General features: G+C 38.7%; 2 protein-coding genes across 7 annotated transcripts in view; one reads left to right on the forward strand and one right to left on the reverse strand.

Moving 5' to 3' along the window:
* The first annotated feature begins 1,598 nt into the window (after window positions 1-1,598).
* LOC125748557 (sodium channel subunit beta-1-like) lies at window positions 1,599-14,302 on the forward strand. 4 transcript variants are annotated; one of them, XM_049024851.1, is made up of 7 exons: window positions 1,638-1,692; window positions 1,814-1,908; window positions 3,431-3,531; window positions 8,966-9,132; window positions 11,331-11,568; window positions 12,226-12,367; window positions 12,778-14,302. In XM_049024851.1, exons 3-7 carry the CDS (start codon window positions 3,480-3,482, stop codon window positions 12,842-12,844), a joined length of 666 nt encoding a protein of 221 aa, XP_048880808.1. In that variant the 5' UTR covers window positions 1,638-1,692; window positions 1,814-1,908; window positions 3,431-3,479; the 3' UTR covers window positions 12,845-14,302. The 4 variants fall into 4 exon arrangements, with proteins under 4 accessions (XP_048880806.1, XP_048880805.1, XP_048880808.1 ...); XM_049024850.1 differs by having other exon boundaries at window positions 1,675-1,692; window positions 1,814-3,330; XM_049024849.1 differs by having other exon boundaries at window positions 1,599-1,908.
* Window positions 14,301-25,816, reverse strand: part of LOC125748540 (protein Aster-A-like) — a 31,927-nt gene continuing 20,411 nt past the window's right edge. For 2 of the 3 annotated variants that reach the window (XM_049024808.1, XM_049024810.1), the window contains exons 11-19: window positions 23,664-23,810; window positions 23,261-23,382; window positions 22,919-23,061; window positions 22,724-22,827; window positions 22,226-22,444; window positions 21,995-22,073; window positions 19,210-19,317; window positions 18,631-18,751; window positions 14,301-16,958 (exon numbers count right to left, since the gene is read on the reverse strand). In XM_049024808.1, the coding sequence (XP_048880765.1) occupies window positions 16,872-16,958; window positions 18,631-18,751; window positions 19,210-19,317; window positions 21,995-22,073; window positions 22,226-22,444; window positions 22,724-22,827; window positions 22,919-23,061; window positions 23,261-23,382; window positions 23,664-23,810 (1,130 nt within the window). In that variant the 3' untranslated portion in view covers window positions 14,301-16,871. Of the gene's footprint in view, window positions 16,959-18,630; window positions 18,752-19,209; window positions 19,318-19,600; window positions 20,486-21,994; window positions 22,074-22,225; window positions 22,445-22,723; window positions 22,828-22,918; window positions 23,062-23,260; window positions 23,383-23,663; window positions 23,811-25,816 lie in introns of those variants that run through there. The other variant, XM_049024811.1, reaches the window with a different exon arrangement.

A 25,816-nucleotide genomic window follows, 5' to 3' on the forward strand; every position in this document is an offset into this window, starting at 1 on the left:
GCCTCTCATCAACCAATCCCCAAGGTTAATGCAGGCAAGCTTGTGCATGAGAACCGACAGCCACAGCAGTGGAGTCTTACTCATAGCTTAGTTGTTGGCTCTTTTCCTAATTAAAAGTTGCTCTAAGCCACTTTGTGAATAGGTTTTAGGAATAAACTCCTAGTTAAATACTTTTCGTGTGATTTAGGAGTACTCTTAGTGGTAAGATAAAATGCTTTCTGAATACGAGCCCAAATATTCCTGAGTTCGACGCGTCACTGGGTCGACAAAGGAACGGCTTGCGTTTCACTTCTTTAGCCAATTACAGTCTACATTGTATGACATCACCACAATCATTAAAACCAGTGTCTTCTGTTAAGCAAGGTGCAGATTTGTATAGTACCAAATTTATTGTGTATGCCTTTTGTTAAGGGACATGACAGATACAAACATAGGAACATGCTTACCTCCTAAGGCTGCATGGAGCAATGTCATTATTTCATTATGATGATATTAATAGTAATAATACTTATAAACTAGGGGCTAAGGACCTTCCTCTATCACTGATGTCGTTATTCTGCTGAGGTTGGGCCTGGTCCAACAACCTTCTGATCACAGACACAGAGACTTAGCTGCGTTTGGAACTAATCCTGAGAAGGTTCTGTTTTCCATTATCTTAACTTCCTGGAATCTCACAGGGATATTCAAGAAATTTAATAACTCCAAAGTTAAAAACACCTAATGCGTTTTAAATTAGTAATGTTTTTTCTTAAATTTCATTAGCATTCTTGAGGTAGAAGTCATTTTCAACTGTACCCATTATGTGTGAAAGATGGGTGCTGTATTATCTGGAATGCAAGGGTAGATAAATTGGTTGTGAGCATTTTAAGGTTCTTCTTAATTTTAAATTGAATGATATTCCATTGGGATGGCATGGTGGTGCAGTGGTTAGCATGGTTGCCTCACATCTCTGGGACCCAGGTTCAAGTCTCCACCTGCGTTACATGTGTGCGGAGTTTGCATGTCCCCCTCATGGGGTTTCCTCCGGGTACTCCGGTTTCCCCCCACAGTCTAAAGACATGCTGAGACTAATTGTCGTTATTGGAGTGTGCCCTGCGATGGGCTGGCTCCCACTTCTGGGTTGTTCCCCACCTCGTGCCTTAGCTTCCGGGATAGGCTCCAGACCAGCCGTGACCCAGAAGGATAAGTGGGTTGGAAGATGGATGGAAGCTCACATTCTTAAAGATGCCCAAAAGGACCAACCAGTAATTATTAATCCAATCTAATACACAAAGGCTCCGGTAACCTAACAAGAAACACCATAGAAAGGAATAGCATGTAAATTTAAAGGCAATGGACGAACTTAAACCAACATTTCATGTAGGACTACCAAATCCCCTAATTAAATAATCTAATCAATAACCAATTTGCCTTACTCATGTATGGAGTATATTATATCCACTATCTTAATAACTCCATAGTATATAGGTTACATAGACGTTACCATAACAATAAAAACCACTGCTTTTCGGTCTTCTGCTGCTTTCCCTCCCTCCCTTTCCCCATCCACCCCACTACTGCAATGCATCAGTCCCTCCTCCCTTACCTCCCACCCCCAATCTCTTTCCTTCATACTCTCGCAAAAGCACGGTAGATTACACCCTTCGTGAAAGCAATGAAACTGCACGAACATGAGGTTTTCTGCGATCATTGGTATGGTCGTCTCTTTTTGAAGTCTCTTTTTGGCTTAGGTCTTCTTGATTTCTACGTTTCAGTCAATTCAAGAATTTTATGCGTGGTTTACCGTTGATTACTTCATATTGCGCTGCGACAGACGGTGACTCTCATTGGGAATCAGTTCTCGTCAATATTCCGATTTCCAGAAGACGGGATTAAAGAAAAGGACGAACATAGAGAGACATCTGAAGGGTAAAGGAAATGATCATGTCAACGACGGATAAAAGAGACATTTCTGAGATGTATTGCCAGTAGAAAGGGGTGGAAATTAACAGCTGGTTGTTTTGTCGCTCAAAATTATTGGGATGCTATAGCATTGCATTTTTATATCGTAGTCAGAGTGCTGGAGAAATCATTCATTCAGCGTCGCTCATTTTGTATAAATTGTATGTATTACAGAATAGTTATCAGAAAGTATATACAAATCTAAATTAAAATAGCAGAAATAGAAATATACATCAATTTCCAAAATTATAACGAACTACAGGAAGCATATGTGTCGTTGGTATGCGTCATAAACCAGATACAATACGTCCTGGTGGCAAGTGCAGTGTCCATTAATATTATTATTGTCGTTATTATTATTCAAATACTTTTCCAGGTTGCGGTAAAGTGACTTGTAAATTGTAAGTAATGCTTCTTGAATAACTAGCTACAGTCCATTTGCATTTTTATGTGCACTCCTAAAGTTATTTTTAATGACAGAATAAATAGAATAACATTGCAGTTGAATATCAACAGAAAATGCGTGAGTACAAAGTGATTGTAAACACTGCAGTACTTATATTCGCCACCTGTCAGTCACTGTGACCTTATGTATGCAGTATTGATAAATGTGCCGTAATCTGTGTGAACAGATTAGAATTTGTTCACCTGAAGTTAACAAACAGGCACCTGAAGATTGTATGGATTTATCATTGTAGTTTTCAGATTGATATATTCCAGAAAACAAAAGCAATAACAAATTAAACAAAGTGCTGAAATATTGTTCTGACTGCACTGTGACCGACTAAAGCCAAAACACAGAAAGTGCGTGTGCTTCCTGTAATATAAAGTTGTGGTTTGGAAGTTCTGCTCACTAGTCATTAGCTCAGGTCTTCCACCTGCACAGCTGTTGCAGGTTATACTGAGTCTTGCATTTATTGGAATTTTGTTTACTGCATTAAGTGAACCATAATTGTCTTCCTGGAATAATGTTGGCTGTTGATCATATGGAGATGCTTTTTGAGGGGATTTGAAAGGCACTCAGCCAGTACTCATTAAAGGCATGAACAGACAATCAAAAGTTTATAAATAAATGAGCATAACCTCAGAAGACAACTCCAAGGACATGAGCTTAAGGTGTTTAAGGACTCACAGGATTATAATCAAATTCATCAGATCTGAAATCAGTGTATGAAGTCATATATAGAATTCAACGTGATGCAAGAGCTGCAAACATTTTGCAAGTGCCATTATCAGGGTTGTGGCTCAGCCCCTGCCAGCATTTGCTGATCGCTATTACAGACTGAATATAGTTCAGAGCACAGATTAAAGGGGAGCAAGAAGAGTAACTAACTTGGACTGCAAGTGGCTAAGAACGGAGGCATCTTGTGTGTACAGGAAGGCAAAGTGGTGTTTTTTTTTTTTTTTGCACTTGATTTGTTGGTAAGACTGTGCTGCACCGTGGGGTGGCCTGTGAACCCACATATCCCTTCCTCTCCTGCCGCGTCAGCACTGGAGGACCTGTTCTGAGCAGCCAGACACGCCCATCCACCACGAGCATGCCTGCACTGCGGCTGCTGCTGGGCCCGGCCCTCCTCTGCCTGCTCTACGGTGAGTGGGAGCCCCGCTGAGCCGCCTTGCACACAGGAGCATGCATGAGCCTCTTCAGCTGCATCCCCCTCCCCGCAGATGATGGAGCCAGGCCGTTTCCTTTGGCCAGGGGGACATCAGAGTCGTGGGAAGGAACGCTCGCTATTTTGCTACAGCGTGGGAGATGCTGAGATAATGGCTTATTGTTTAACACTAGAGATCTGATCTAAGTATCACAATAAAAGCAGGTACTATGTACAAATTAATGCAGTAACACACTATTCTGCTTTTCATTTATTTTGGATACAATATGTTTCTTCATATTTAAAAGATAATGTATATAAAATATATATCTATATACCAAAATTATATATTGCAAAAAGATCCACTACTTTTGTACACACACATTGTACACATGATAACATTGGTGGATAGTGTAATATTAATATTGATATTAATAATAATAATGTAGGAACGAGCCAATAGTCATACTCAAATGGAGAATATATCTGTAATGCTAATCCTCATATATCTGCAAATGTCTGGTGGAAGCTATTCATTTATCTATCAAGCGAAATGCCAGAACAGATGGTATAAATATATCAGCTTGCCAGGAATCACTTCATGTGTTTGGTTTTTGCATTTTCCCCACATCTACAAGCTCCTGACAATGACAGCATATAGCAGCAGGCGATGTTTATTGGATCAATTATTTGAAGTATTTTTATAGGTGGCACTAGGTTTGTTTCTGTTTTTCTGTTTTGTTTTTTGTTTATTTGTGGTTTATTTTTATTTAGATCACTCATAAAACGTCATTTGTATGCTTGAATCGCTAAAAAATATGATTCTATTTTAAATATTTAGAATACAGTGTTAAGAAGATAATGTTAAAATGATTTTACTCTGTAACAGTAAGTCAAGAGCATACAAGCTTTCCCACACTGTCACTGCAAAAAATGGTAGTTTCTCTTTTTGGACCTTGCATGTGTATTCTGAGGTTGTAGAGTAGGCAAGAAATGATGAGTGGTAGACTGAGGAGATATTCTGTGGGCACTAGGAAAAGCAATGAGAAATGAATTAGAGAATAAGAGACCAAACAAAAACTTGGAAGGAAATGAGGTAAGTCTGTTATGCAACTTGTGACCTGTGTGACCTTCTAAGCCTGGTTTAACAGCATTAGCTGGCCAGTGCAAAATCACAAAGAGGATGATGGGAATGATGCATGCGTATGCATCCCCACTTAGTTAGGGAGAAAGCTATCAAATGCTGGAAATGTCTGAAAATTATGCTTCTAAAGTTACCATAATCTCAGTTAAAGAGTTTTGAAAATAAATGATATAATCAGAAGTTTCCCTGTATGATTTTTTTTGTTCTACTTGTGTAAGTGTTTCTTGGAGCATGTTGGTATGTCAGGCCATTAGAACCTGACTGAGTGACTTAACAAAGTTTATATGTAAATAACCCAGGGCAGAGACAGAAAGTAGGTGATGGCATCATTTTGCATTATCCAACAAATGTATTGTTTTAGGATTTACAGTGAATCATATCATGGCCTTGTCCTACTAGCTTGTATGGCATATTAGCATTTCTGCCCTTCCACCTCCCATGTGGCTTCATGCTTTTTACATCATGAAATGCATCTGGGAAGCCGCTGTAGTACCAGGTACAGCTATATTCTTATAGCTCCTTACTGTCCAGCAGCATGGTGCATGCTCCCCTGTTAACCTCTGTGCTTAGATAGCAGCTTGCAGCAGCTTGTGTTGTTAACAGCAGAATGGCCTGCCAACATTCCCGTCTTAGCTGGGGAACAATGCTGGGGGAAGGGGGTGTACAGCTCCATGTAACAGCAGACATCCAATTCTTGCATGCACAGGGGAATATACACGGGGGGATGGGTGCTCAGTGACATGGGGGGAAAGATCTCAGGTGCTAGGTCTCCATGGAGGAGAGAAACCATTAGGAGTATGTCAGAGGGCAGAAAAGGGAATGTATGGACAAACTGGATACACATAATAAGACGGCAATAGCTTTGTGAAATAACGACATGGGGTATCTATGTCAAATAATGAAAAGGGGGTAGGTATTTGAAGTATTGACAATGAATAATGGTGATATCTATATGAAAACATAACATGGGGATATCTATGTAAAATATCGACTAGACGATATCTATTTCAAATTACGACACAGTGATGACAACTAGATTGTCACTGGTATATGAATGTCATTGACACAAGCATATCTTTGGTTACAATGGGTTTTTAATAATTGCGATTTGTTATATTTCACTCCCAGCATAGATCATTCCACTAATTATGTAGCCTTGAAGATTAATTAATTTAATCTGGGGGTGGAATAGAAGAAATATCTGAAATGGCTGGAGTGTGGTTAAACAGAAGTTTGGGAACAACATCTTGTTAGTAATCAAATTATTACAACATAACACACATTAGTCTGTAAAAAAGTGTGGCCAGAATGACATAAAAAACTGTAATCGGTAAGGTACAGGTAAGTATATGCAATATATGCACGCATATATATATATATATATATATATATGTATATATATGTATGTATGTATATATATATATATATGTATGTATATATATATATATATACATATATATATATATATATATATATACACACACACATATATATATAGACACACATACACACAAGTAGAAATAATATGTTTTTAGTGTTTCGACCTTTGGAGGGGATTAGTTTTACCTGGAGAGGTTATGTAGTTATGTTGAGGTATGTAGTATGTAAAGTGAATTGTCTGGCTGATTCACATGGGATAAGAAACCTGAGTAATTTCCCCAAATCACCAGAGATAGTGTAGATAAAAAGAATTCTGACTGTTGATGTTAATATCTAAAACACAAATAATAATACAATTTACAGTTTTGGATGACCTATCCCTTCAACATTGAAAAATAAAAATTGGCATCACTTTATATATAAAGTTTGGATAGGAGTATTCTTGCTGAAAGAGGTCTGTGTTTGCTGAAATACAGGAGGTAATTTGCTCCTGTATTTTTACTGTAGTGCCTTGTAATAAGTTTATCACTCTCCACTTGGGCGTTGAAGAACCAGTCAACAGTGGTACTGGCAAAAACTTCCACCCTCATTTTACAGGTGTAAAATTTAGACTGGACTAAAATTGCGAACCTCGACAGTAATCGCTTCAATTACATTATTTCCCCAGGTAAAACCACTAAATTAATCCTATCCAAATCTATCATTAGAAACACTTTTTCAAATCTGAAATTTCCATATAACAATTTTATGATTGTTTTCGCATCACTTTATATTTTTGCTAAATTTGTATTATTTGTGTAGAGATATGTAACTTTGAATTGAATTCTGTTATTTTGTAAATACATATTTCAATTAAGTGGAATATAGAAAGTCCATTGTTTATGAATGTAATGGGGGAATGGCATCATATAGTATAGCGGTCTTTTGCTGATAATTTAAACTCAGTGAGGATAATCCCAAGAAAGACAAATTCAGATGTAGTTTTACAGGAGACATCAAACAGTAAATCAGATTAGTATTAACCTAGCTTGAGTGTGAATGATGTGTGGAAAGGAAGCATAAAGAATAACAGGAAGGAAGAGGTGCAGTTAATGCTATACACATTAACATTTTATATTACCTTAAAAAAAAAAGTTAACACAGTAAGCAAAAGAAATAAAGACTGTGAGCCAGCTGGAAATGGTAAATGCTGGCTATTTGTCTATCCTAGCTCCAGCTGAGTACCACACATTCCTGCTTGAGACGGGGTCTTTCCCTAATGTTCCCAGCAAAGCAATATGTGTGATTTCTAATGATCCTGGGGGATTAGATATTTGAGTTTTGGTGCTGGCTGGAGGGCAGGGCTGTGACCTGAAAAGGGAAAAGAACTGTTAGGCGTACCAGGACTTTAGCTCATGAAATTCAATAAGAATATATTGATAAAGGAAAGGAGGGAAAGGGCCTTTATGAACCATTTCAATAAATGGTAACAGAAAAATAATAACCGTTCTCCAACAGACTACCGATTATTCCTTTGGAATAACTTACATTTTGGTACTAGATTTTGGGAATATCATTTTTAAAAGAAGTGAGTTGGTTCTCTAGTCATTGTGTTCCAGCTTCTGTCTGTCTCAGTGTCTCTCTCTGACGTGATCTGTCTCTTATTCTTTATCCTTCCTCTCTCCTCTACACTACATTTGCGTGGTGTGTGTTCGTGTTCACCTCCTTCTGAGGTGAGTCTCACTACATGGCACCTTAAAGTCTTTCCTGCTCATACTTTCTCTCTCATATTGGTCAGGTTCTCCTACATAACAGGGTTAACACCTCTGTGAGAACTGTCTTTCTGAGTAATACATTTATATTTTGTCCCTTAACAAGCTTAACCATGTTAATGCATTCAGTTCTTCCCCTCATGTCTTTCTTTGTACCTGAGTATGAGAAGCATTAATCCTTTCCCTCTGTTTTCCTAACTCTCTGTGCTGCAGTTCGAGTAGCAGTATATTGTGTTGTTCTGCTCTGTGATAACTCCTCTCTTTCTCTCTTTTTCTGTCTCTCCCTCTCTCTGCAGTTTGCCAATATTATTGTCTGTTGTTTTACAGTTTTGTCAACAAAGCATCAGTAAATTTTACAGTCATAAAAATAATAAAATATGCTTGCATAAGTTTCCACAAGACATCAATTAAGACAAGGTCAGAATAAACAGGAATAAGCAAATGGTATCTTGTCTCTGACATGACATGTCCTGGCATTTTATGCCTCTCAGCTGTTGCTATTTTGATTATTTTTGTGATGCGTCAACTGACTATCACTTCACTGTGACTGAAAAAACATCCCCAGAGGTCAGAGTTGAAAGTATGGCGAGATGAGTGGGTCAGAGTGATGCTGACATCTCTTTCCAAGCTACAGTTTGCTGTATGAAAAGAGACAGTTGGAGTTACAGGTGTGTTTTCCACTGCTGACTGAATTACTGAGCTACATATATAGACGTATGTATCTATATATGACATGAGATTTATTCAAATCTATCAGTTTAAGAGAATGTAAAAGATTATGGTATTTTCTTAATACTAGCAATTTATTTCCCCTCAGTTTGTTGATTCTGAATTTTTGAAAGGGCTTTGTTGCTGGCTAAACTTGGTTGGTTTTGAGTCAACTCTTTAGCTGTGTATTAATTATATGTAATTATGTCAACTGAAATCAAAATATCATCATATTCACTATGAGAGGAAATAAATAATCCAATTTAATAAATTGTACATGAAATGCATGCAAAATATATAATGAAAGGAAACAACATCTCAGGAGTGTCACAGTTGCTGCCGGGGAGCAGTTTGTTATTGGCAGCCATGAGAGGTTCATTTAACTTTGGTGGCGATGTGCAATTTTGGGGGAGATGAGATGGTGAGTGATTCTCTGTGTCCCTCTGAAGACTCGCAGTGCCATGCTGCCTGTGTGGAAGTGGACTCGGATACCGAGGCTGTGGCTGGACATGGCTTCAAGCTGGGCTGCATCTCCTGTAAGATGAGGGGCGAAGTTCCTGCCAGTGCCACTGTTGATTGGTTCTTTAAGGCCCAAGGGGAGAGTGACTTTGTTCAGGTCAGTATACAGTGTGTCTGACTATTTACTAATTAAGTTTCCTAATTACAGAAGAAATGTTTATGGTAATATACAGTGCTTGAACTAGGGAAAAACAGATGCTGGTACTCCCCTTGTTATTCAGTACCAGATGCTGGTACTCCCCTTGTTATTCAGTACCAGATGCTGGTACTCCCCTTGTTATTCAGTACCAGATGCTGGTACTCCCCTTGTTATTCAGTACCAGATGCTGGTACTCCCCTTGTTATTCAGTACCAGATGCTGGTGCTCCCCTTGTTATTCAGTACCAGATGCTGGTACTCCCCTTGTTATTCAGTACCAGATGCTGGTGCTCCCCTTGTTATTCAGTACCAGATGCTGGTACTCCACTTGTCATTCAGCACCAGGTGTTGGTACTCCACTTGATATTCAGTGCCAGGTGCGAGTACTCCCCGTGTACTGCGTACTGGTGAGTACTAGCCCACTTCAAGCACTGCTAATACATTTTGTTCTGTTGAGGGAGTGTCAGCAGTACCTGCATAAAGGGATTGTACGTACGTGGACAAAGGTGTCCATCACAAAATGTTTTGATTGAGACCAAAATACATACATGCTATACTTTTAAACACCATGCCTGTGGTAAAAAAAATGTAAAAACTGCCATGATGTTGACCCCAGCCTGCTGCTTCCCCAAAGTACACTCAGTTTGTAAGTGCAGCTACTGGGGCCTCTCAAAAAAAAATATATCAGACAAAGATATGGTGATTTGCATTAAGAATTTTGTATGAAGAATTTAAACCTTAAGAATAAAACCACGGACTTATGAAACATCTAGAAAATATTCTCTACCTGCCAAATACCTTTAATGATTACAACAGATGCTCTAGCATGTGTATAACCCTAGATTAACAAATGAAAACAAGTTGCAAACGTATTTGAAATTTAATTAACCTATTTCTTTCACAGCATATTCTTTGTCATTCCCAAGTGATTTTTAACATTAACTGTACTGGGGAAGATTTGAATGACTTTCGGGTAGCTGGCAGTGCTGGGGGACCCTGTACAAATTACCTGATGTAACACACACACATTTAAAAAAAAAAAATCTGAGGGTGGGCCCAAACTTACACACACACACACACACAGCCGGGGAAAATTAAGAATTAAGAGACCACTCTATATTTTTAAACATATCTACATTTTTAAACCCCGGTTTAATCATGCTTCTGCTGGCAGAAGGTTACGCTGAGCAGCAGGTTGCTCCCAGGTTCAAAATTTCTAAGATAGCAGCACACAAGCATAAGATGAAGCAGGAGACACTGGGAACAACCAGAAACCAGCCAGGCAAAGGGTGGAAACAGCATGCTAATGCCATTCTAATGTCAACAGTTTCTCATGGACTCTAAGATGACATCAAGAGACCTATAAAAGGAATGGAAAATATTACGTGCAGGTGTGAAGTGCTCTGCTAGGACAGTTCATATCAGACTTCTAGAAGCAGGACCATAAACCAAGGAAGAAGCCCTTCATTAATGAGAAACAGAGAAGAACCAGGCTGCAGTTTGCAAAAAAAAGAACACACATTTAGTGTTTTGTAAACATTTCTTAGATAAGGACTCACTGCAGAAATACATTATGTTTGGGGGCACTGTAGAATTTTAATTACGTTTTGAAATGATTTTCTTAATCTGAAAAGATAGAACAATAAAAGAAATGCCTGCTGTAATCACCTACTATTGTGTGATCTGTACAAACAACTGGTTCCCATTCACAATCTTGGCGTACTATAAATAGTACGCAATCCTGTGGGATTCAAGGCTATTTATCCACCAAATATGTAATTGCAAATATATTACAACTCCATTTTCGTCATTCAAAACACATTGTATTGCGCATATACATTAGACACATTCAACAGAGGAAAGTTTTTGGTGCTCCCTGATTTGTAAACTTCATTAACTGATGATGACAGCTGTTGTAATTCATGGCTACATTTTCGCAATCAGTTTTGAGGGACGCTTTAATTACAAGCATAGATCTATTGTGAACTCTGGTTTGTTCTGAAATGTTTGAATGCAACCTGGGCAGTGTATCCTGAAAATTCCTGAACGGCAGATAACCACCAAGGATCTCTAGTTACTGTTTGGCTAATAAATTATCTCAGCACTTGTGATCATTCTCCTTTGAGAGTTTGCTTATGTGCTTATGCCTTTTCTCAGATATATAGTTATGAGGATGAGACTGCTACAATCACGGATGAGCGCTTTGATGAACGGCTTTACTGGAATGGCAGCAAGAAGACAACTGACCTGCAAGATGGTTCCATTTTTATACTCAACGTCACCTTCAATGACACAGGCGTCTACCGATGCTTCTTTGAACGTATCCTCACATACAACGACTACAAATTTCACACTAATGCTTCCAAATTCATCCACATCAACGTAGTGGCCAAGGGTGAGCCTCATGGACAAGGAAAAGTAAAACTGTTGAGAGAGCATTCATTTTAATATCTAAAATTTATAAATGGATTAGCAAGTGGTGTAAATAACCTGATGTTGAGGGACGATGATGATGATGATGATGATGATGATGATCGCACGGGTGGGTGTGATATTGTCAGATGATCGCTTTATTGGTTCACTGCTGTTATGCTAAAATGATAGAATCCATTGCCACTTCAACTATCAATAAATTAATATGCATATTTACATTACAATTAAATGTATATTGCTCACTTGTATGGCAGAGCATATTTGATTTGCACTGAAACAAGTAATATTTACAGAGTTGGATAGTTCTGGCCCAGAAAATAAAAATCCAGACCAAGATTTTGTTTCATCTAATCAGCTGAGTACTCTGTGACTGTCATTCTTCATGCTAAATTGGTTGGTTAAAACAAAATCTTTGCCTGGATATTTACTTTCTGAACCTGACCAATTTACATTTAAATATTTAAGAGTTAAAGAACACTAGATTTTTCTGTCTTACTCTAAAACAGGTGGCAAGAATAAGGGAAGATGCAATGTTTAGGGCAATTCTGGGGGCTACATTTAAAAAAAAATATTACATATGAATTGCTGCTGTTTTTCTTTCCTTTGTTCCTACCTCCAGCCACCAGAGGGATGGCGTCCATTTTCTCAGAGGTGATGATGTATGTGTCTATTATTGGACTACAGCTGTGGTTGGTGGTGGAGATGGTCTACTGCTACCGGAAGATAGCAGCAGCTGGTGAGGAGGCACTTCGAGAGAGCGCGTGAGTACATCCCACACGGTTCTCTGTTTTCTTATTCTTAAAGAGACAAAAAGCTCCTAATTTCCTCCTTCGATGTCCCTCAGTTATCATGACACTAATAGTGTCATCGGTCATCTTCAGCTTCTGCAGTCAGCTTCATATGCCTAAAGGCTGGTTTATCAACACTCTAATCTATGCTTAGAGTGTTGCATAGCCGTGTAGCCTGCACAGTAGCCTATGCCATAGCATGACAATTGTAGTTATATTTCTGGGGAGGTGCACATCAGGCTACGGTGTGGGGTACATAGATACATGATAGCCTACAGCATAGATTCTACACAGATGTATAAATTAGCCTTTAGGTCTACCATTTTGCCTGCCATACACATTCTTGCTCTGCTAACCTCTGCCTTTCTGCTTTTCCTCTTCAGGGCTGAATATCTAGCTATAGCTTCAGAGAGTAAAGATAACTGTGCTGGAGTGCAGGTGGCAGAATAGCACAGGTAACATGCGTGACTTTTTCTTTTCCTTATCTATGCTACCTTGCTCTGGAAACATCCCAGGATACAATACAGAGTACTTTGCTAACGTTTTATTTTTTTAATCGGTGATGAACAACATTGATGTGCTGTCACATAAAGCATTAACATCAACTTAATTCCTTGAAATATGTCCATCACACTTTTAGTTTTACATCAACAAAAAAATCTATGACAAACCTGTATGTATATTAGGACTATTTTAATGTGATGAAAATTGAAAAATGGATCCCCCCCTCAAAAAAAAACAAAACATTTTTTTTGTATTTTAGTATTAAATATGGTGTGGGTGATGGGTGTTATATTAATGTGTGAAAAAGTAACTATGGAATGGATTGATTCTTAAACCAAAATAATGGGCATATTGAAATGTACATAAATATGTACATTCCTAAAGATCATTAAGAGAGTATCATTGTAAAACTGCTGAAATGACTGTGCATGTAGTCTAGAGGCAATGGGCTTTATATATTTACTAAATTATATTTATTTATATAAAGCAATGCATGTGATTAAGGTACCAATAAGGATCCTAATGTATGTAAAGTCTTTGTTGACAAAAATGTATTTTTTTCATGGATTATTAATTAGAAATGTGATAGAGATTTCTCAGAAGCTTCTAAAATCTTCCCAGACTGAATTGTGTTAGCAGATAGTTTCAGCATTTTTACATCCTATGTTATAGTTTTGTATACCTCTACTGTTTAGAACTCCCGGAAGAAAAAGGGTTCTACCTCAGTCCAGCTTCTATAATACCTATGGGACAATGTTACAAGTATTTATTTATTAAACTGTACAAATCCAACACTGCATATGTATACACTCTATATGTACATAAGATATTTTAATTTCTACTACCCAGTGCAATTAAAATGTACTAAATACAGTTTAAGGTGCATGTATTCTGAGATTGGAGTCTTTATTAAAAAATATTATTTATAATTAGCCAAATATATATAGGACTTCACTAGGAATTTTACCAACATTGTCACCAGTTCATTCGTGACACTGAATTCTTTTTTCATGGAATTCAGATACCTTGCAACTGAAATTTATTATTTTGAAACCCAAGCAGTTAGTGTCGTATGACTCATTTAAACATACATGAGAGGAACTGTTGATTCAATGCATTTACATCTCAATATAGCTTTAGTGTGATGTTGTTAAGCATGCAAACCACTTATCTCTAATACTAGAACCCAATAAACACCATCAGGTTTGACAAATGATTTTATACACACACAGTACATTCAGTGTTCAGCTTAACTATGATAAAGCACTCCATATTTCATAAATTTGCCATATGTTCACATAGTGAAAATCTAATACTTACAGTAGAAATTTAACACGTGAATGCAATACCATAAAATGTTGTGTACTCTTAAGTCTTTCTAAATAAAGAAATACAAGTACAGTACATGAATGACTGATTTTATTTGATAGCCATGACAAAAAACCTGATATAAATGGACACACTGCCATATATGTTTTGATTAGTATATTGTAACAGAAAAAGTATTTGGTTTTAGGAGACATTTCTTAATTTATGCTTTTTGAACTTACTGGCACCTGAGAAAAACACTACTGTTAATATTACGCTTATAATGCCACTGTCCTTGAGGTGTATGAATCAGTATGAATCACTGACAATTGGTAGATCAATGAATAAGAGTAAGAACATTTAAAGTGATCACTCAATTCTCCCATGCACTTAAGTCTGGGGTTTATGCATGTTTAATCTAGGTATACACTTTGGGGGGAGAAACACCAAAATATCGGCATGTCACATGTACATGTCCCTTATGTGCATTCTGCCACTAACTGAAGGGCTTTTAATTGCAATTTTTGTTGCATTTCAAATCAAATGTTCTGCACAAAATTCACTATTTCATTGTAACACTTTTTTTGTTAAAGGATCAGGACGAGCATAAGAGTAGTAAGCTACCGATATGCTTTCATTTTCAGAATAATGGGGTTTTTTTTTACCTAAGTGCTTGACGGGAAAATAGATTATAGTGTATCATAATAGGTTGTTGTATTTTCTCACTCCAGTTAGCATTTGTGTTTATGTACATTATTCATACTGGAACACAGTATGAATACAGTGTTAAGGCATGCTCACGGTTTTAGATGAGTGCATTAGGTTAGCCATGCCCTACATGCTATAAAACAATAAAACCTGAGTTGACCTGGGAATCTGTTAAGTTAAATTGTAAGTTAAATTACACCAGAAACTGTTTAATTTTCATTTTTATGGATATAATGTACTATGAAATATGTTTTTAACAACAATGCAGCTACTCCTCGACTTATGATGAGGTTGCAATCCAATGAATCCATCATAATGTGAAAAAATCATACAGCATATCGCTAGCCCAGGATCAGGACAAAATTCAATGTTTGATGACTACAGAATGTGCATCAGTATCACACCATTGACAAGTTAAACCATCGTTATGTTAGGGGCAACTGAAGTTATTTTTAATGTATTTAAGATATATATGCATTGTGACACCAAAGTGTGAAAAAGAGGGAGGGAGATTCATGTGAGTATGACTTCAGCTGAACATTTGTTTCAGCTCTTCAGATTCCTGTGTGGCCGTTCATCCCAAATGCACCACAGTGAAACATCACCCCAGAAATGACAAAAAAAAAAGTTGCACAGTAGAAGTTATTTATACTTATTCCTTATGAAACAATTAAATACGCAATTCAATCATACAGTAAATACATCCAAGCAAAGTCCACAATACATCATTTCATGACTTCCTGGGAGCCATGCACAGCAAGGCCCTGACACTTTTGCAACAGATGCACAAGAAGGCAAGAGAGAGTGCCATGGAGGGAAGAGGAGAGAGAGCTGATAGGAGAGAGATCCATCCGTCCATTTTCTGAAACTGCTCATCCTCTTAAGGGTCACAGAGAGTCCGGAGCCTATCCGAGAGGCTACAGGCACAACCCAGGGTGGGGCAGGAGATGGACATAATACTGCAAAATTTCTGGTTCTTCCTTTGGGCCAAGACCCCTAAAAAATCCTAATCAGTTCCATAATCCAGTTACATAAACACATCGATAGCTCTGGGAAACAAATCCCTTAGTCTAGTAGGGAAAAAAAGCATGCAAATCAAAGATCTTACATATCCTATAAACAAAATATTTATACATATAGTAAACATACATGACAATGAAAATTAACAGATAAGGTTTAAAATAAGATAACCATAATAAAAGTAACTAGTGTTGTTCAAATACACTTGTTTCTCTCTTGCAGCACAACTACTTTCTTTTTCATTTCAGACTATTATCATTGTTGTTACAATAAACATCAAGTTCAAATTATTTCACCCTTTCTTGGTCCATGATTAGAGGAGACAAAATGACTTTTTAATCAATAAATATTGTGACTGTAACGTGCATCAGTTCACCATATTCCCCCTCTCAGAACCCATGAAATGATCATTTAAGATCGAATGCACAGACAACGAGGAGCGGTTTCATCTTTAACATAGAAAAGTTCACTTGGGCAGAGAACGACAACTGAATGTTAGCAGAGCAAGACACAGGTTTGGCTGCAATAAAGTGGCAAGAGGTGCAGGCTGCCAGGTGCGCAGACGTTGTGTTGGTGTCTTATACACATCTCATTTCCTTGCTTGAGAAACAGCACCTTCTTTAAGATGCTCACAAACTGGTGTGAATACCTACCACATGTCGCTTTTAAGCATAGCCAACCAGATGGTGCTAAATCATGTTTTATGTTTGAGCACAATGAACCAGGAATTTAGGCCCTGGGCCAGAGGTGCTGTGGGTAAACATGGGGCTCATTGTTGGCTTCCTTGAACATCCTGCACTCCTGTTACTATTGCACTGCCTTTTTGTAAGTCTGGGTTTCCCGGGACTCTTCCCATGGAGAATCACTACTCACACGCAGCAAAATGGGGGAGTCCTCGACGTGCAGTTTGCAGCAGACAGGCTCACTGCTGAGAGGATTAGTCTGTGGGTGGCTCTGAGGGGGAGGCCTGTCCTACTTCAGGAGTGACAATTCCTCTCTGTAGCTTCTCCAGAGAGTGTTTCATCTGCAGATGGACAGGGAAAATGAGGACAGGGAAAAAGATCAGTCTCTCAAGCATGGAAAACATTGTTTTCTGATAAAAGATAATAATTAATTCATAAATTGTTCTACACTGAATAAAAAATGGAGCTAATTAAGACTTATATGTGGCATATTGCTTCAAAGTGTGGCATTGCTTACTCAGATATAACTCAATTAGTTTGGCTGGTCTAAAACTAACACAAATTATATTTTGATTGAGTTATCTTCTACTGTTCTATTATAATTATAATTACTGATCTGAAGCACTGCATACAAGGGCTATAGGTTATTCAAATTTGTGCAGATATTTGTAGATCTCTCATTTCTTGTTTTGCGGTTTTCCTGTTTTGTTTAGCATATCATTGTGGTGTATAATCTGCACTAGTAGTTTTTGCACCAACTGCCAAAGCTACAGCAAAGAATTTGATCTGGTCTATGAAACGTCTTGTTCACTCTTTCACTCTCCCACAACACCAATGATTCGCTTGTGTAGAAGAACTCACATCACAAATCATACTTATTTTTGAACGATTCGAGAGGTTGAAATTTACATTAATAAACCTTACTGAAGAGTGACTAAGGACATTAATTCAAGTGCTATTCTAGAATTAAACCACATAAATGTGTAAAATAGTTTAGTCTAAAAGCATTATCTAAGCACTTTGAAAACACATCAGATCTCATTGGGAAGAAAGAAGGTGCCGTTGTCTAGCCTGTAGAGGTCTGTGCTCCCAATATTACAATTTTTATTACTGGAAAATTCAACTATTTACAAGACATCACATTTCAGTGGGTTTGCACATACAAGGAATACTCACCAAAACATAGCCCATAGTACAATACTCACCCCAAACAAGAAAGTATTAGCGCTTTTCCACTAGCATACAGGAACTGACCAATAGCCGAGCCGTACTGCAAAGAGAGACTAGATACAGCATGGCTACAGCTCTCTTAGGTTTCTCACTGCAGAAGGGTGAGCCGACCCTTCTGCAGCGAAAAACCAAAGAGAGCTGGAGCCATGCTGTATCTAGTCCCTCTTCGCAGTACGGTAAGGGTGTTGCAGAGTTTGGAGAGTGACAGTGATGTGAAACTGAAGAAACATTTATTTACTGTTCACATAGTGTATCATAATTTACTATGTGCAATTACTATTATTTTTTTTACTGTGTGCCAATTCCCTTTAGCATGATTGTGAGAATAGCCAAACTATGCAAGTAACAAACGCTAGCGGAACTAGCATTCGCTTGTGTAAATTTGCATTACAAATCCATTACGTTCAGCTGTTTTACAGTATTTTTTTAAGTAGGAGTTTCGAAATCTTCAAGTTGCGGGAACGCATCTTGATGGGCGATGCTACTAATAATTAATAAAATATAGAATTCCGAATACACACTTTTTCCTTTAATCCATGTGCAGAACACAAGTATCTCCAAGCATTCTGACCTATCAGATGGTGGTGACACAAGCAGCTCAGTCACGTTTTTGGCCATGTCAGCCTGGTTGTGGCTCTGGTACGGCTCACATTCTTTACCATGGAAAACCACCAGTTCACAGTACGGCTTGGTTCTTGGTGGCAGTGGAAAAAGCTTCATAAGAATAACCAAACTACATGGAAGGACCAACATAGACAGAAAAAAAGGAGATGGGAGGTCTACCTGGTCCAGCATGGCGACGGACGATTTCAGAATTTGCTGCCACTTATTCAGTTGGGCCTGGTGAAACTGCCTGTGCATCTGAATAACTTGTGTCCACTCCTCTACAGTTTGGGGCAGGGGGCTGCAACATGAGGAGGACACCCTCACTTCATTACTGCAAACATTTACCGCCTGCACACACAACACTGCGCTTCATCTGAGAATTCAAGGTGCAATAAACCTCGTCAAATGAAGAACACCATAGTAACACGCCCACAGACAGCGGTTGGACAGTACTGTAAGAATGACCAATATAATGAGCCACAGATAAGGTGTAAGTGCTAATAAACAGTATAAAACTACAGCTTTAATTTCTGTTGATAAAGGGTGCAGCCATCTTGAATTCAGGGCTCAGGGTTGTGTCAATTCCTCAGAGATCACAAGTGGAAATTCAGGGGGCATTCCAGTTGAAATTTTGAAAAATAGGAACTCAGAATTTACGAGTTACAAGTTCAAATGGAACACAGCAACAGACATCACAAAACACACTCAAGTGTAGTTATCTTTCGGGACATAATGTTGTTAATACTGTGCTGCTACCTGTCTGTGTGGGAATAGGAGTGCCAGGTTTCCAGAGTGTACGCCGCATGCTCCAGAGACCACAGCTTGTAGAAGAGCAGCATGTTCAAAACCACGAGCACCAGCAGACTGAAAACAACGAGGAGGAACACAGGATACATAAAACAAACAGCAGAGGGTGGAGGAGTCGCAGAAAGAGAATGGCAGCCATCTGACAGAAAGCAGAAGCAGTGGAGTATTGCACAATAGCTTCTCACTTCTTTTTACATCTGACTGAGGCTGAATATAACAAAACTTGACAGTTTCCTCTGTTGAGGTATGACATTTATGATTATAGATAATAAATACAGTACCTGACACAGACCCTATTGAAAGGCAGGAGTGTGGAGAACAGAGGGGAAAACATCAAGATAAGTTAGAAACAGCAGGCAACAGGGAAGTAAGCTGCAGAAATATAAAGCCCAGCATCTCCCAACAGAGTATAATCCCATGCAAAGACAATGACTGGAAGTTTTACCACTAGTGGCAGGCAGTGATCAAATTGTCATATCACTAGGGCTGCAAGATATCACATCGCAATTGCATGGCACATGCACAATAATTACCAGGGCTTTAGAGTCAAAGGAAACGTTTGTCCAGATGCCAGCTTTTCGGTACTACAACGTTTACTTTTGGCCACAATTTGGTGATTAGTAGTGCGCCTAATTAGGAATATTATGAATCTGTATAAATTCCTTATACTATACGATACAACTTTATTGTCAGTCATAGACTGAAATTCTTATTGCATCCCTGGGTGGCTCATTTATGACAAAGACATAACCATACATGCAAAAACTTGTGACAAACCCATGGTATACACAAATACAAATATCCATAACATGCACTCCATTGCATTGGATTTTAACGTAACTGACTGAACAATAGGATAGATTAGAATACAAAAGATTTTTTAATCTGAATACGTTTGAAAGAACGTACTCTGAAATGTCTGCCACAGGGCAGTAGTTGATATTCTTTATGCAGAACATGAGAAGAGTCAGAGGAAATGTTTCTGGATAATCTAACCATGCATTTACTCATCATGTCGGACTTGAAACTGCAAAAAGTACTGTAACACCACCACCATCTTTTTTACCTTGTTTATCTACAATATATCCTCTTTCAAAAAATATTGTGGCTGCTGAGCTGTCCCCTTCTTCATCGCCACTTCAGTCCTTATTGCTTCCATGATATACCAAAACAGTAATATGTGGCATGCTCCGCTAACAAATGCTCACACCCGTCATCTGAAGCCCTGGTGATTATAGTGTCATATAATCAAAATTACATTGCAATGTGATATAGTGTTTCCCTACATATCACAGTATTTTTGGTTAGAATTACATCCATCCATTTTCCAAACCGCTTATCCTACTGGGTTATGGGGGGTCCGGAGCCTAACCCAGAAGCAATGGGCACGAGGCAGGGAACAACCCAGGATGGGGGGCCAGCCCATCGCAGGGAGGTTAGAATTACAATTCAAATATAAATGTATATATTTTTTTTGCTTGTTTACAGACCAATCACTCTTGGTATGTATGTGGTAATGTTGATTTAAACACTTAACCACTAAAATTCTAACCTTACAAGTAACACATTTTAATATCAATAATATCAAACTTATTAAGTTAAGAACAAACAAGTACACTTATTGTAAAATATATAAAACTTGTTATAATATCAAACTTAAGTATAAATTAATATTTATTTTGATCAATAATGGCACTGTACAAAAGTTTATAACAAATATTAAAAAAAAAACAATAATAGATAAATCAACTGCAGTAAATTGGTTCACGTCATATTTCACAAAACTAAACCATTTCCACACAATCAAAAGAAGAACTTTTTTGGAAATAATTGTTACTCAATGCACACTGTTTATTTAGCAGCGTAGCCAACCCGCATGTGGACTGCGTGTTGTTTCCCATGAGACACGAGTGCAAGATAGCAGTCATATGGTATATAAAGTTTCTGTGGGTGGGTGGGTGTATGTAAATATATATATATATATATATATATATATATATATATATATATATATATATATATATATTTGGAGGCAGCGTGTGGCTCTGTGGGCTAAGCCTGTGTGCCTGTAATCAGGTCGCAGGTTCAAACCCTGCCTCAGCCTGTGCCTCCTTGAGCAAGGCCCTTAACCCCCAGCTCCCTTAATCCATTTAATCACTGAGATGAGACTGACTGACACAGATAATTGACAAAGAAGTCAGATATATAGACAGTATTGAAATGCAGACTGAAATTACTTTATTTCACACGAGTGTTTTTGTTGTAGTGATGTTGCAGCCTCCAAACATGCAAGTAACATGATAGGTGCTTGCTGGTCTGTTTTCATTATAATAATAGCAGTAAGTTGTGCACTTCTGCCTGAAAGCTCACCTTAGCTGTACCTGTGCCTAGTGAACTCCGATACACGTTTGTAATGTGTTGTCTCACTTGCAACTTGCTTCAGACAAAAACGTCCACTAAATAAATGTAAACGTAAAAGTGCTGTATAGTGATTCTCGAAATAACTCAGCAACACTTGTCATGTACCGGTCATGATAAATTATTGTCATTATCACCCACTAGTTACCACTCAAATAATAAAAACACAGAATTTAATGTGGCCATACACTCAGAGTACCTGGCTGCAATGCACTGGTCACTTTACCAGTTATATTCCCTATTCTGCTGCCTCCCACCATCAGCAGGGATCCATTCATTCACACACTGGCTAGAGAAAGGAGGGCACAAGACTCACATGAAGCTGACGATGAGCAGTGTGATAGTATTGCCACTGCCTCCTCTCAAATGTTCTCTCAGCTTCAAATAATGTGCACCTTAAAGAAAAGAGGTCAAACGGAAAAGAAGTGAACACTGCAAAGGGTTTATCTGCTAACTTGGAAAGATCACAATTCACTGGCTGTGTATGATACATACATCCATGCTTTTGCCCTCCCGCCCTGTGCTTCACCCGTGGCATTAACGTTACCTTTCTCCCTCTTATCCTTCTCCTCCACAGAGCCCCTCTCCCCCCGCTCCCCAAGACCGCCGTCTGCCGCTTCTCTCTCCCCTGTCCGCCGGGAGCAGGTGCGCTTGCGTCTGCGCAGGCCTGGGGGGCCCTTGGCCGTCTCGCTGACACTGGCCTCCCCCGACGCTATCACAGACACTTTGGATTGAAGCAGCGTCTCTAGCTTGGTTACCTCCATCTCTGGCCAGGTGTTGGATTGAGAGAGAGGAGTAAAAAACACACAACTATGCAAATATGCACACACACACGCACACACACACACTCAGACATGTGTAGGAACACAAACATATGTGCAGACACACAAAGACGGCAGTATATGGGCAGCACTAGCAGCAGATGTCAAATCTGTCTCTGGTATGACCAAAATAAAATTAAATTAAGATTAAATAAAATAGAGGAGAGGAGCTAGTGAAGTCCAGTGTATCACAGGGCTGTGCTTACAGTGAGCTGTGCTCTCACCCATGTGCCTGTAATACTCTTCAATGCCACTCCAGGTGTTTTTCTCTATCAGGGCTTTAACCAGGCTCCAGGGCTGCTTCCTGTAGCAGATATCTGAGGACACCCTGCATGAAGGGCGAGAGAAATGAAGCAGCATGTAGTGGACCCTTCATCGGCATGCGTCCCCTGAGACATCGGCACCGAGGAGGAAAGTACCTGAGGCGACTCTTTTGCCGGTTGATGGAAGTTAGGCAGTATCTGTGTACAGTGAAGAAATAGTCCTGGTATGGGATACCTGAGGTTATAACTTCTGAGTCCACCACATAGCATTCTCCCTGGATGCTGCTCTTGTACTGGGTCTGAGGGCAGCAAGCCAACATTATGAATGAAACTGCTAAGAACTACAATTACCCTTTTGTCAACCTCCGCCACGCTTTAAAATTTGCATTTAAAATCACAATAAAATCCATTATGCTCTACACATAAAGAAACTGCTTGGATAGTGTCAACATTATTATTATTATTGTGTACGAGAAAAACAGAAGCATGAGCACTGACCTGCGTCTCCATAACCCGGGCAGTCTTTGGCCCAAGCGGGTTATTAATGGCAATAGTATAATTCAGCACACGGCTTGCATTCCCACTGCTGCTATCCTGCTGCCATTGCTGCACCCTGAGGTCTGAATGGCACACGGAGACTATAAGCAGGAGTATTACAAACCTTGCAGATCACAACCACACGGCTCACGTGATGCAGCTATTTCTGTCACAGGAACAACAGAAATGTGTTGAATGGAATTCAACGAATTATTGTCGGTGTGTGGCAAGACATTCACACAATTAATAATGCATGCTTAATGTCAGCCTGTTCTAGTGAAAAAAGGGTTTTATGATTTATATGAGAGAGAATAGAGACGACATAATTGTGATGGTAAAGGAAAGCGTAGCAGATGGCATGTACCTGTAAACTGACGCTGGGAGAATAGGTGCTGAATGAAGTGCGTGTCCGCAGAAAAGAGCAAGTCATGCAGCTTGTCCACGCCCATGCGGATTACTGTGTTGATATGCAGCCGGCCACTTAAATCGGCGCAGAAGGACTCGACCTCACCTGGAGGAGGGAAACGGCCACAGACAGAGGACCATCATTAAAAGCAGAATGGATGGTAAAACCTGGAAACACTCAAGCTGCAGACAACTGCAATGCAGCAATATCAACTGTCAATAAGCAGTTATATTTTGGAGGATTAGGAGTGCAAATCCTGCACCAGGTTCTGCAAGTACACATGCAAGTACCAAGACATTAGCTGCAGATCCCTTAAGTCCTTTAAGATGTGAGGTGGGGCCTCTATGGATTGAACTAATATGTCCAGTACATCCCATAGATGCTCAGTCAGATTGAGATCTGGGGAATTTGGAAACCAAGTCAACACCTTGAACTATTCTTCATATTCCTCAAACCGTTCCTGAACAATTCTTCATATTCCTCAAACCGTTCCTGAACAATTTCTGCAGTGTGGCAGGTTGCATTATCCTGCTGAAAGATGCTTTCGAGGAATACCCTTGGCATGAAGGGGTGTACTTGGCCTGCAACAATGTTTCGGTATGTGCTATGTAAATGTTGGTGAACATAAAAGATTTATTTAATTTATCAACGTTTAAACAGCATCTACTCAAATATTAAAACTGACTGTTTAAATGTCAATGCAATTGGTCAAAGGTTTAATCCTTCACAACCTTGGATGAATTTATTTGACAGCAGAAGAAATGTTATTCAAAATAAGACTTTTTTAAATAATTGTAAAATTAAGTTTAAAAAAATGGAAATAGAGATTTAATGGAAATTTCACAATAAAATGTATGTTTGAGCTTTTAACATTGATTTTAATTTATGGGTTAAAAACTCCACACTTAACATTTCTATTGGTTATTGCACATCAGTCAGATTTTCATTCCAATATCCCCATAAAAAGCTGGACACATTTATTACTGTATTATTGCTCATCGGATATTTATTTATGTTAAAGGTTTGAATGAAATCCATCGGGCTGGTGTGTCTCTGAGAGCGAGATTTGGATACTGCAGCACTAGTTAATAACATCTTCATTGTTACATATTCCAAGGGCTTCATCAAGATTTCTTGGACAGTACTGCAAACGTTCTTAAAAACACAACCCACTACCTTGAGAATCCAATTCTTGATGACTGATTTTATTTATTAGAGTAGAACAGACAGAAACTACTCTACTCAGATGTTTTCAGACAAAAACATGAGAAACTGAAAATTTGGGGAAACACCACTAGGGGAAAATACAGACTACGTACTCAGTAGTCCAGATACAATATCAGTCTAATGCCTGTTTGTTTCAGCAAACAGTAGTTGTCCCTGGTGAGTGAGATAAACACACTACTAAAAACGGAGTCAAAAGAATGAAATAACAATAATCCATCCTGAATGAGACACAAACATGTATGTTCTGCCTGCAGCTCTCCATTTTGAATACGTGTACTTTGCACGTCTTTAAGCCGCATATGCATGTTCAGCATGCATGTCTTCTATCCGTCTTCTATCCCCATAAACTGCGATGCACTGTGTGTTCTGACACGTTTTTATCATCGCCAGTGTAAGTGACCACAATCATCAGGGAGCCTTATTTCGAAATTCACGAGATGGAGCAAGAGATGTGCACAATAGTGAGGGTTTATGGGGAAAACGGCAAACCTTAGTATCACGCACAGACTTCCATTGCACTTCTCATGCATCTTCGCGGGAGCAGCATGTAACGTGATTCGCTTAAGAAGCCTGACTGAGAGCTGAAAAGTTAAAGTTTGTACCCTCGAGAAGTGGAGCGAGATATGTTATCTTTAAGTATGCACTGTAAAATAACTCTTCATTGTTTTGTAATGTTATTTTTCATTTCAATTACTTATTTATGTTTGTGTAACTCCAAAATATTTTGTTGTATTGAATTTTTATGTACAAATTATTATTGAGGTTAACATTTTTTATGAACAATGTGCAAAACTCACAATTTATATTCTTTCTGTAGTTTCATGGTCCTCGCAGAGCGGCAATAAATTCATTTTACCCGTGTAGAGAGACTATCGATTCCGAGG

This window comes from Brienomyrus brachyistius, chromosome 9, assembly GCF_023856365.1.
Source record: "Brienomyrus brachyistius isolate T26 chromosome 9, BBRACH_0.4, whole genome shotgun sequence".
Classification (NCBI taxonomy): domain Eukaryota; kingdom Metazoa; phylum Chordata; class Actinopteri; order Osteoglossiformes; family Mormyridae; genus Brienomyrus; species Brienomyrus brachyistius.